The sequence below is a fragment of the Vigna angularis genome, chromosome 7 (genome assembly GCF_016808095.1).
Source record: "Vigna angularis cultivar LongXiaoDou No.4 chromosome 7, ASM1680809v1, whole genome shotgun sequence".
Taxonomy (NCBI): domain Eukaryota; kingdom Viridiplantae; phylum Streptophyta; class Magnoliopsida; order Fabales; family Fabaceae; genus Vigna; species Vigna angularis.
The window spans coordinates 14,716,439-14,729,694 of record NC_068976.1 but is presented as its reverse complement, the minus strand read 5'-3'; the positions used below and the strand labels follow the sequence as shown (position 1 = coordinate 14,729,694).

Below are 13,256 nucleotides of genomic sequence, written 5' to 3'. Positions count from 1 at the left end.
TATTGATTTTGTTTTTTTTTTCTTAAAATATATAAAGAAAAGTAAATATCTCTTTTTCACTTGTTACATGCAAAGAAGATATTGGCATCATATGAATTATGAAACATGTCACTGTTCTTGCACAACTGCAGCTAAACTAAAACACTGCTACTATTTTCTGGGGACATTTGTATTATATTATATATTATTGCATTATTCAGTTCTCTTTTTATGAAAGTTACCAAATGATATCACTAATTAAAAGTAATAATTTCATATACTGTTTTAAAAGTAATTTAATTACAGCTTTTTCTTTTATGGAGTATAACAAATTTTATAGTATGGAATTTATTTTATTTTTATTTGAATCCAAACAGAAAACATTTTGATTTTTTTATTAAAACTAAATTTATTGAGAGAATTTAGGTTAAAAGAAATTAACATTCTAACAGAAATATTACATTATATTAACATATTATATTTTTTAAACACGTGTTATTCATAGAATATTATTAAAATTCCGTAATGATGAATACAGTTGATAAAAAAAATTGTCAAATATTAACAATGTTATGTAATAAATTAGACCAATTAACGTCTCGTCTATTTAATGAAATATTGTAACTAATTACCTATAAAATATTGATAAATAATTTTTCAATTAAAAAAATTAAAAATTAATATAATTACTAGTTACTTATCACTATTTGTTGTTTTGGAAAAAATGACCCCTTCTCTCAACAAGAGATTACAGAGACACATACCTAATCACGACCTAACCTTACTTTTAATGTCTCCTTGTGGGTTCCATCTTAGACTAATCTAAAATAAGCACTTAATACAGACAAAAAGTTTGTACTCATCCAACATATTTACATTAATTAATTCAACTCACCCTCTTGTTAATAAACAAACATGTTTAACGTGAAGGTTACCAAAATCAGCACATCTATATTTTCTTTATTGAATTTTATCGTTGTACTTTTATCATCCATTAAATATGCAATAACATGCTAACTTAACAAATAAAACTAAAAACTAAAGAATTCCGTCAATTATCATAACTTTTGTGAGATAGTCTTGACATTTTTTATCTTTTACTTTTTTTTAATAATTATTAAAATATTATTATATACAACGTAAGAAAAGTTGAAGAAGGAGATATGATTTATTGTAAAATATCTTATTTAATATATTTTATTATTTTACTTTAAATCGAGGATGAACGTGAATATTGATTTCATATCTTACAAATTTTACAAATGAATTTTATAAATTGAAAGTTTCAGTAAAGAAAAAATTAGTAAATATTATTATATTATTAATAAAGGGTTAAATATATATATTTTTATCTTTTAATACAGTGAATGTAACATCCCATTTTAATAGTATAAAACTTACATACATGCTACAAGAACAACTAGGTAAAACAAACCTCCTTAAAAGAAGATATCTACTCCTTTAGATTTATCTAGCAACTCATATGCTTCTTCCTCACCTCTTGCTTGAACAACTGAAAAGATGAATCTTAAGCTCACACCATTAGGTGATAATCGCAAAAAAGAAACAACATACAAAGACAGATACAAAAAAGCAAGGGTAAGCTAGATACCAAAGAAATCATATCACAATTATAACGTAACATACATAAATCATTTAAATCACATATATCAACCCAAACATCTTAACATGAAAAGACCTCATCAAGACTCATCCAGATTAGGTATGAATGTCGAACTATTGGTAGTCTATGCACTTGTATGGTACAACTGGTACTTCCAACACCATATAAGGTTAGTCCATATTCAATGCCTAGGGCTAAATTCAAAGCCTATAGACAAGAACCTCCTGCTACTTTCACCACATGCGTCATTCCTTTTTACTTGAGAATGAATGATCGTTAGAGTGTCGGAATAGACTTACCATTTCAAAACTCCATAATTCATACAACAACATCAACATCAACCAAGGCACTACCATGAAATCTCACCTTGAGTCATGGAATTACGTCCAGTAAACATACTTCAAATACATACATAACATCAATAATCAAACATTATGTATTTCAATTCATATTACAATTCAATTCATACTTCACAACAAGTAGTAGAAACCAATCATTCAAACATTCACATACATTGTACACACTTAAAGAAAACATATAAAAACTTAGTTGAAAATCTGATATTTTCACTCAGCGCACCAAGTCTGTTCGCTCAGCTAAAGCCTACTCGCTCAGCGCAATCCACTCGCTATCCAGATAAAATTGATAGTACTCCCAGACCTCAACCATTCGCTGAGCACACCCTCTCGCTGAGCGAAAGTCCTCAGACAGAAAACTCATTTCTACAACCACTCGCTGAGTGAATCCACTCGCTGAGCGAGTCTGCATAGTCTACAACACCAATTATGTATAAGTACGCAACCTATACCAATTTTTACCAATTCTAACAGTTTTTCCCAACTTTTAACTCTCCTAGATTGTTTTATATACTCAATTAAACTTAACTAAGTGTGTCTAAACCCTTCTAACATCAATCTAAACAAGTAGCCTCAAGATTTCACCCAAAAACTTACAAAAACTCAACTTATAGACCCAAATTGAATTATACCCTTTGTGGCACAATTCTAAGTAACTTAGAGACTCTAATAAGTCCCATATGACTCACCAAGACTCTCCAATCTGTTCATACAAGCACAGAACCTACAACTCAGATTTTCACTAGTCGACTTCCTAAAAATTGAGTTCTCAACCAAGTTGAACTCTACCAAATCACCACCGCACACTCACACTTCATATTTCTTCTATTTTAATTGTTAGAACAACTCACAAATCAACTTATAACCAACTCCCAATACTCCTAGCCAGTTCAAAACACTTCTCACACAATTTCCTTGCCCAAAACCTCATTTTTAGACCAAAATAATATACACCCAATAATAATCATTGCTCCCAATAATTCAATCATCACAATTCACTTCATCAACACCAAATCCAACATCAAAACTCATACAAACAGATTCAACATAATTATACAACATTCATCATCACCCAAAGCATCAAACATAAAATTGATTTCTATACCTACACTCACAAAACAAAATTTTACTTCAACCATTCAATATTCATACATTCTTTAACATGCACAATTAACATGATTTAAACAAAACTCTAGCTTCCCTTACCTTATATCGACGATACAAAGCTCAAATAATGCTCTGATTACTTCTCACACAAGAAATTTCTAGAAACACCTATGAATCACCAGTTGACGATTGGAGACAAATCTTAGATCCAAAATTGAACCAATAATCAAGGAAGAAGATCACTTGATACATGCAAAACGATTCCTCTTTGCATGATCAAGGATCAAGAAAAGGAATGAAAACTTACTTATTCTAAACACCAAATTGATTGGATAGAATGGTAGACCTTGACGCCGTTATTGTCTAGGGACCTCCCGATCGTCAAATAGATGTCTTGAAATCAATAACTCTTAAAGAGAAGGTAGAGAACTATAGAAAAGTAGTTTATAGAGAGATGATAAGTTTTAAAATAATGAAACTCATTTATAACAAAACTATTTATAATAAAACTGTTTAATATTAAAATAATTGAATCTCACTATTTTTTTTAGACTACCACCACTTCTAAAACACAATTTTCTAAGATTTTATCGTGAAAATTAAAATTAATTATTTTTTGAAATTTTAAACTAATTTATTTTTATAACTAATTTTTTCATTTAAAAAATTTTAAATTTATTTGAGATTTAAAACACAAATTAACATTGAAAAAAGACATGTGAAATCGTATTAACAAAATTAAAACTAAACTTAATAAAATTAAAAAAATAAATTCACACATTAAAAATATATATAAATTATAATCCTATTAATAAATTAAAGAATTAAAAATATCAATTTTACTCTTTTTTTTCTTATTTATTGTTTTCCACCCACACATCTAATTTAACTCATTTTTTTTTCACTTCCTTTATTTCCAAAATGTGTATAATTACAAAAATTAGCTCTAAAAAGAAAAAAGAAAGAAAGAAAAGAGAATGACAAAGTTCATTTTTGTCAACGGTTTGTGATGTGCCACGTAATCACTCCACACGAGGCAGACCACGTTCCGAATATTCCACACCACCCGTTTGAATAATTCCCTTTCAAGCTTCCACCCAGTACAGCAAGCACAAGACCACGCCACACACCTTCCTCATTTTTCATCTTCACATCAAAATTTCATCACAGATAAAACCAAACACACCCTCTCTCTTCTGTTTCTTCTTCTGAATTTTCATGGCTCATCATTCACCATTCTACCTATCTCTCTCATCCTCCTTCTCTCCCAATTCCGTTCCCTTCAATTCCCTCCTCCTCACTCCTTTCCATCGCATTTCCATTCCGTCTCGTGACACTTTCTAACGCTCTGTACTCAACAACAGCGTTGGAACCGTTGCCGTTATGGGAAAGCGTAAGAGCTCACAACCATATCATGTTATATTTAATTTTCTAGGGTTTATTCTTCTTCTTAGTTATTGGATCCATCGCGTATTAATTGAAATTTCTTAGTTGATTAACTGACTGACTAATATGAGCATGTTAAGTGCTGTTATTATGACGTCGAGGCGAATGAATGACGGAGTTTGAATTGAATGAAGTTACTGGTTGTTTTTGTGCTGTGTTTCGGTTATGTATGAGTAGGTAATTCTCAACGTAAAAATGCTGCAATGTTGGATAGCGACGATGATAGTAGTAGTGTGAGTTCGTCGTCAACTTCGCGAACTGATCACGTCTCCGTCTCAGGGAACGAAGAAGTGCTCTTCGATCAAGACGCTCTCCTCGATCATGCTCTCGATGCCTTGGACGAGAAAAGGTACTTGGTTTACAGCTGCAAATTCCAAATCTAAAATTATAACAAGTTTTAGTTTACGAGTAAACTCAACTAGTGGAAAATCTTCATTGGTATGACTTTTAGACTAGTTAGTTATTATTATATTTAAGAACTTACTGTACATGATGGTTTATGGTGTAAAAGATTTTTACACTATCAATGCATGTATAAATTTTGTTAGCTTTTGTTTTGGAAATAAAGGAGTTCCACGAGGGAGAGAGCATTGTCGGTGATCGTTGGGGCATTCAGTAGCAACTTGCAGCATCAGTTTGTGGATAAGAAGTAAGCAACTAACGAGTTTTACGTTATTTAACTCTGTTTCTTTCTATTGTATCATTTATTTACCTAATTGCATTGTATGTGTTACAACTTGCTAAAGCAACATAAAGAAAATTGATACATGTGCTTTGTCCAACCTAGCCACATGTCTTGTATTGGAGTGTTTCTGTTTCCTAAGCTCTTCATTAGCCTTAAGAAGATATCTTTGGCTTTGAGTTTAACTATATTTTGATTGTGTTGGAGATCCCGCAATGTCTAGAGATATGACTAAAATAGAGTATATAAGTAAGAGCAAATATCACTTTACAAGTCGATTTTACAAGGTTTAATTAAGTCAGACTTATATTTCCTTTCTAAGATTGCATATAAAGGATGAGTTAATTTGGGGAAGTCCAGAATTTCAATTTAGTTCTGAAAGCTGAAATTTGTTTTAGCAGTGTTTCTTTAGCGGTTACGGCTATTGTCACTTTTGATTGGCTTTTCACATCCCACATTGCTTACTTTCATTAGTAATTTTTAGTGTAGTTGACAGAATTTAAGAAATTGCTATGAAAAGTATTTAGTGTAGAGTACAAATGAATAGGAAATTGGAGTTCCAATAACACCACGCCCGTTTACTTGCCAAAAATGAAATTGATTGAGAAAGTACTAGAGTACTCGGTGTATGAGATTCCTCCGTGTATATATTATAGCAACTCTTTCCTGTTTTGAATGACTAAACACTAAAATAAAACCATCATCCTTTGGTGCTTACATTTCCTTCTTTAGACTTTTATGTCTAGAAATTTCAGTGTTTCTGACTTGTCAAATTAACAACAAAGTTATCAAATTAATTTCAGTGTTTCAGTCTAGTAATGATACTGGTGTATTCAACACGCTCGCACTTTTGTCTTTTATGCTGTGTTCTTAAATCTTATTATTTCTAATGTACTTGCGTCATTAACTGGCTGGTTTATGTGCAAAACTACATTAATCTGAAAAAAATGTTATAAGTTTCCCATATATATTTCCTATCCTTCAATAGGATGGTTACTACTGGATAGTTACAATGTCAAAAAGTATTTGTGTTCAGAACAGAGATGTGATATCTCTTGCCCATCGGTTTATTTATTGCAATAAATATGATGTTTCTAACCTTGAGGTCCTTTCCTCTATCAGATTTGCTACTTTATTGCATCTCTGTCTTGCTTCAATAAAAAAGGGATCCAAAAAAGCATCTGCAAAGGAGATAGCTTTGGCATCACATGTCATTGGTAAGATTTGGATCATCTTATGAATGTATAATGTTGCGTTCATTCATATAATTAAACATATAATTTGATTATTTTGTAGGTTTGCTGTCTCTGACTGTTGGATGTGGTGATAATCGTGCAAGGGAAATATTTGAGGAAACAGCTCGTCCTCTTGATGAATTTCTCACATCTAAATCAGATTTGACAAAAATTCCTTCAGTAAGTATTAGCGAGATGCGGATTACTTTGTTGCTATTGTAGCTGTTGTTCTCTTTTGTAAATTGGGGCCATGAATACCAAGCCCATTAGGCTTTCAGAAGTCAGTTTTCTGTCGTGTTTTTGTTTCTAATCAGTTGTAACTAATTATTACAGTTTCAACTGATTCTAGAAGTATATATAAACTCAGGACAAGCTCTCAGTGGTTAGATATCAAAATACCAAAGATTTCTCAATACTCTCAACTTTCTATCACTTTCTCATGTTTTACTTTCTCATGAATTTTAACAGTAAGTAGGAGTTTGAATATTTTGGAAAGACTTGTGTACTAAAAATTTGCCTTATGATTCATCAGAGACACTGATTCTGAATCTTTTCTCTTCAATGCCATTTATTCTATAGTTGCTTGGATGCTTGGCTATAATCACTTTTGTTGGTGGGAATGATCAAGAGGAAACAGAGAAGTCAATGGACATACTGTGGCGAGTGATTCATCCCAGATTAGGTTCCAATGTAGGAATTTTTTCAAACATACTGTTAGTTTTATTTCTATTTTGTTATTAATCCAAAGTTTTATGCATCTCTTTTAATAATTGTTTTATTTTCAATTATTATTGCACTTTTTTTTCTATATTAGCGCTCCTAACTTTTCTACCTTAAATTTACTTCCTTAGCTATTTTGTTGTTTAGGTAGTTGCAGTCAAACCTTCTGCTCCATTAATAACTGCCATCATATCTGCTTGGTCCTTTCTCCTATCTACAATGAGCGAGTTCAAGCTAAATTCTAAACATTGGCAAAAGTAAGATATCCTGTTTCTGTGTATCCATTTTCATTTAATCCTGCACTAGTTTTTGGTATTTCGAAAAGTTCATAACTTGCACCTTTACATGGATTTAATTAGCTTAGTTCTACAGATGACCTGGGTGCAGTTAGTTGGAACTTTCCTCCTAAAAACCAACCTTGAGTGCATTTCAGATCTGCACTCTAGACTTCTTAATATTGTTACCTAGTTCTTGACTCGTTCTTCTTTGATATTGGGGAAGAGAACAAAAAGCCTCTGTGCATTCATTGTTATATTTGACATGCAGTTTGACTGGAAGTTTAAGTGAGGACAGGGAGGATGAAATTTTGTTGTGAAGGATTATGTTATGAATACTTGTAACTTTTCTCCCATGGAACTTGGAATAACATGCAAACAGGGGGCAGGGAAAATGTTAAAAGAATTATTAAAATTAAAGTATATTAAGGACCAGTTTAGATGATGTAATTGAACTTATTGTTTAGAACCTTCCTTTCTTAAATAATCTATAGGAGATTTCAAGAGAGATGCAATAATGGGAGAGATTATAGGAGATTTCCTATTTACAAGGAGTAATTGCTGGGGATTCCTAACGGCTATCTATAAAAGGTATAAAATAATCTATTAAAGACATAATCAATTACATTTATACACATTAACATCCCCCCTTAAATTGATGTTGGTAAGTCAACCTGCAACAATTTGCCAACAAGGAACTGATGGTGCTGTCTAGTCATAGCTTTGGTAAAGATATCAGCAACTTGAGGATCGATGGAGATGTAAGGGAAAGAGATGATATTATTGTTAAAGGCTTCTCAGATATAATAACAATCCACTTCAATATAATGTTCATGAAAGACGGGATTTGCAGCACTTGTATTATCGACATGAAGAGGTGTAGATTTGGGTTGTGAAAAACGAAGATGCTCCAAAAGACTACGTAACCACGCCACTTTAGCACAAGCAGACGGCACAGAACGATATTCAATCTCAATAGAAGATTTAGAAACACGATCCTGCTTCTTACATTTCCAAGACTCTAGGAATTGTCATGAGTTATGATTCTAATTCTTAAAGGCCTCCCATAACATAATTAAAATTAAGATCCAAATTCAATTCCAACTCCAAATCCAAACTCCTTATTCAGTTATATATTTAAAATCTTGACTATGTTTTTGGCTTGTTTCATTGTTAATGCAGTTCAATATCTTATTTATCAAGTCTTTTAGACAAGGAAGATCGGCCTGTACGTATTGCTGCTGGTGAAGCACTAGCTGTAATTTTTGAGAATGGGATTATAGAGAAATTTTCTGCTGATTCTAAGGGTGCAAGTGCAATGATTCAAGAAGAGATTAACCTGCAGGAAAGTTACATCCATTTACAAGGATTGAAAAGGAAGGTCATCAATCAAGTCAAAAACCTTTCTGTTGAGGCTGGTGGAAAAGGTTCTGCTAAGAAAGATCTTAATAATCAGAGGAACTTGTTCCGAGATATTGTGGAATTTTTTGAGGTACTTGAGTTTCCTTTCTAATTAACTGTAGTTTATATTTTAAAAAAAGTCTTGTTACCTTATCATGTGTTCAGATTCTGTAAACAGCCTCTCGGGTTGTAGGGCTGTGTACATCTACCCTTCCCAAACATCATTTACTGACCTTACATTAATACCTGGTGTTACTAGTATGGTTACTCTCCTGAAGTTTCTATGAAAATTGGTGGTGATTCACTGCAGACATCTTCATGGTCCCAAATGATACAGGTTTTTTTTTTTATCTTTTTTATTCATCTTTTTCTCTGACAAAAGCTTCACTTTCTGTTAAACTTTAACATACATTTTTTGCAGTTGAACTTTCTCAAGCACTTTTTAGGGGGAGGAGGATTCATCAAGCATATGCAGGTTGGCTTTCTCTTGGCAATTTTCATCAATGAAATTTTAGTTTTGCTGAAAAACTTATTATTTCCGTGGTTAATTTATTTCCCCCTTCTCCCTTGTCAAATTAGGAAAATGAGTTCCTTCAAGATGTATTTAATTTCACACCAAAGAGAAGATATCTTAATAACAATGAACATCGGATGTCTAGCGGTGAAAAGGTTGGTTTCTATGACTGATTACTGATTATATGTTTGCTACTCTCACTTGTTATATACTTTTTTTTCCCTGTTTCTTGTCATTGTGTACTTATCTGCATTATTGTCCCTCTTCAGAGAATGTTCAAGTCTCCAAATTCAGTTCAGAACAAGGCTAGGACACAATTACTTAATAAGCAACGGTTGTTATCTGAGGTTGGTGTTCTTGCCATGTAACGATCTTAAGTTTTATTTTCCCGTTTAAAGTGCTTGGTGAAGTACTTTGATAATTTTTGCTACAATAAACAACGGGCTGGTACCTTCCCAGCCCTGACGTTGGAGCGAGCTAAGGCTCCCTCTCAATTTCAATGTGGGGGATTTCTGAGACGTGACATTCATGTGAACTGGCTCAATAAGATCACTCTTGTTTGATACAAAACTGTTAAGTTTTCTGGCCACAATAATGCTTTGCCATTTATATAATCATCTTAAATATAATGGGGTAACTTATTAGTCCTACGTTACTGAATTTTTTTCTCTTCACTTTTTCTCTTCTGGTAAACTACAGGGCCGAAATTTGGGTCACTACGCAGCCAGTATGGTTGACGACGAGGCGTTTTGAGCGGGATATGTAATTATTATCAGGAATTGTGTTCATTTCATGATTCGATCATTAATTTTATACTTAAATATTTTTTTTTCTCCTGCCCTTATGACTTAATGGCAGAAAAAATTATTTCTGCATACTATGCCAGCTTGGCATGTCATATTTATGCCAAAAAACATCGTATGCATGTTCTTAATTAAAAACTCAAATGACTTCACTGGATTGAGACTATATATTGTAACGAGCTTGTTAGCTGTTTACCGACTAAGAAGAACCGATCCGGATAGCTTGCTTATTGTTATTGTAAATTTGTAATGCAATAAAGTTAGTTTCCTGGGGTCACAGACCGTGTTTTTCCCCCCTTATTTTAGTTTCAATTGGAAGACGGCATCTTTAAATAGATTTAAAGACTTAGAAATAGCGAGTTAAACATTAAGTAAACTAGCAAATTTTAATCTGAGAGATATTAACATAATAGTAATATTATTAAGATAAACCCATTCAATATTAATGATGCTGGTATCAACGTATTCTTTATATTTACCTGGTACCTTTTTTTATTTTAATAGTTTTGTTTGATATAAAACAGTTAAAAGTTTCGCTCCGGTAAGTAAATTTATGGACAGGAGTTATTCCAAACCCCTAATTTCTGAGAAATATTGGAAAATGCGATGAAGCTGTAAAGTATGAAGGATGAGGGAGAAGGAGGTTGACATGACAGAAGCATGTGGTGTGTGAGTAGGAGAAAGTCGCTGGTTGCTGAAGGAATCTCGGCTGCAGAAAATCAAGAAGCGACAAAACTAAAGGTAAAGCAAAAGAAACTACCACTCCATGAGTCCAAGCTGCTTTATTACTATAATTATTATTATTATAAAATAGGTTTAATTGCTTCCTTAGTCCTCAGTTTGGTTGAATTGTGTCAAATTCATCCTCATTTTTAAAAAAGTTTCATTTTCGTCCTCACGTGGTGTAAAAGTGTCAATTGAATCTAAACATAGGAAAAATTTGTGTTAATGTAGTCATCTCCGTTAAATACAGACTAACTGTATTAAGTGGTTGATTATTTGACACTAGAGAATTAAAACGTGGCAAATGAGTGACAGTAGTGGTAATGACGTGTCAATGAAATTAAAATTAGGCTACATGGAAATAGGTTATTGAATTGGGGAAATTAAAATCAGAATTCATTTAGGGTATTTGTGAACGAAAACTAATTAGGGCATTTGAGATATTTGAGATAGAGGGTTTCTGAGTTGAGGAAGGGTGAAAAATCGCAATTGGGGCTTTTGAAAGCAGAACGCGTTTGGTGATTTGGAAGCGTTTTTCGCATTGTTCGTGGGGTATTTGGAAGTGCGAAGTGGGTTCCATTCAAAGGTCCATTCGAAGGTACGTGTACATTGCTTTCGTTGGGTTTATGGTTGCTTTGGTGTGTGTGTTTGCTTCGTGTGTGTGTTTGCTTTTGTTGTGGTCCCCCATAAACTATTAGAGTGTGAGGAAGAGTGTGAGAAGGCTGTTTTGGGGGAGGGTGTACATGCTGACAATGATAATTGTGTGGAGGCAGAGGCTGAGGGAGACACTGATGGGGCTGTTTTGGGGGAGGGTGTAGAGGCTGACAATGATAACATTGTGGAGGCAGAGGTTGTGGGAGAGGATGTTGGGGCTGGTTTGGGGGAGGGTGTAGAGGCTGTTAATGATAACTTTGTGGAGGCAGAGGCTGAGGGAGAGGATGTTGGGGCTGTTTTGGGGGAGGGTGTAGAGGCTGGCAGTGATAACTTTGTGGATGCAGAGGCTGAGGGAGAGGATGTTGGGGCTGTTTTAGGAGAGGGTGTAGAGGCTGACAGTGATAATTTTGTGGAGGCAGAGGCTGAGAGAGAGGATGGGGGACATGATGACTACGATGTTAGAAGTTGGAATGGAGATGAAGAGGATGTGTTGAGTGAAGATCATCTTGTGGAGGTTAGTGTCCATGGAGATGAAGTGGAAGATGATTTCTGTAACCGTAGTGAGGAAGTTGAAGTGGGTGGACCAAGTTGAAGATGAGTGACTACGATTTTAATTTCCCCAATTCAATAACTTATTTCCATGTAGCCTAATTTTAATTTCATTGACACGTCATTACCATTACTGTCACTCATTTGCCACGTTTTAATTCTCTAGTGCCAAATAATCAGCCACTTAACACCGTTAGTGTGTATTTAACGGAGATGACTACATTGACACAAATTTTTTCTATGTTTGGATTCAATTGACACTTTTACACCACGTGAGGACGACAATGAAACTTTTTTAAAAATAAGGATGAATTTGACACAATTCAACCAAACTGGAGACAAAGGAAGCAATTAAACCTATAAAATATTAGTAATACACTTTTGACAATTTTTTATGTTTAAATTTTATTGAATCTAACATTTTATACAATCAATATTTTATAATATTTTCAATAAGATATATTTTAAGAAACTGTAATAGAAAATGTGTTACTCACTTTTTTACATTGATTCTCTTGGATAGATTCCCGCCAAATCAGCTCCACATGATAGCCGCCTGAGCTGGATTCAGTTTGAAGGATTTGTCCATGTGCCTACGTTTGAATGTTCTGGCAACCATCATTGCTTCTTTTTTCCGAACCGCTAACTTTTGAATATTGTCATTCACTGTTCATAAAATGTTTCTCTTTTAGGAAATACCAAACACCCCTCATTAACCCACCACTTTATCATCGTCGTGTCAATCATTTTTCAAGCAAATTCAGCCGAGGAATTTGGTAAATTTTTTATTATTGATTTTTTAAATCTATTTGTTAAAATGTTTTCAATCTTCATTTCATCATTTTGGATCATTACGGTCATTTAGGATAATTTTTAATTCTAAAGTTTAAGGTTTTTCTCCTAATTTTTATTCTTAAAATAAAAATAGCATGAGGCGTTTTCCACTATGTTAAAATTAATTTAAGGGGTTTTGTCCAGAAACAAATAATATAAAAGTGTACTTACTTATGTAATGGTGACCACTTTCATGAGCATACTGATGAGAAAGTGTGAATAGTCATAATAATCATGTACGTGCTCTGGTAGTTTACAGAGGTGATGTTGCTGTCAAATTCTGATTTTATGCTAAACAATTACAAATTAATAATATTAATAATACTTTTTTATTTAATGTGAATTTTATACAAA

The 13,256-nt window shown here is 33.2% G+C and overlaps 1 protein-coding gene across 2 annotated transcripts; it reads left to right on the top strand.

Annotated features, from left to right (window-relative positions):
• The first annotated feature begins 4,167 nt into the window (after window positions 1-4,167).
• Window positions 4,168-10,372, top strand: LOC108338500 (uncharacterized). 2 transcript variants are annotated; one of them, XM_017575412.2, is made up of 13 exons: window positions 4,168-4,459; window positions 4,792-4,861; window positions 5,081-5,161; window positions 6,317-6,411; window positions 6,491-6,609; window positions 7,009-7,119; window positions 7,297-7,406; window positions 8,607-8,916; window positions 9,085-9,162; window positions 9,247-9,300; window positions 9,405-9,494; window positions 9,609-9,686; window positions 10,039-10,372. In XM_017575412.2, exons 1-13 carry the CDS (start codon window positions 4,450-4,452, stop codon window positions 10,090-10,092), a joined length of 1,260 nt encoding a protein of 419 aa, XP_017430901.1. In that variant the 5' UTR covers window positions 4,168-4,449; the 3' UTR covers window positions 10,093-10,372. The 2 variants fall into 2 exon arrangements, with proteins under 2 accessions (XP_017430901.1, XP_017430900.1); XM_017575411.2 differs by having other exon boundaries at window positions 4,690-4,861.
• Window positions 10,373-13,256: the final 2,884 nt, after the last annotated feature.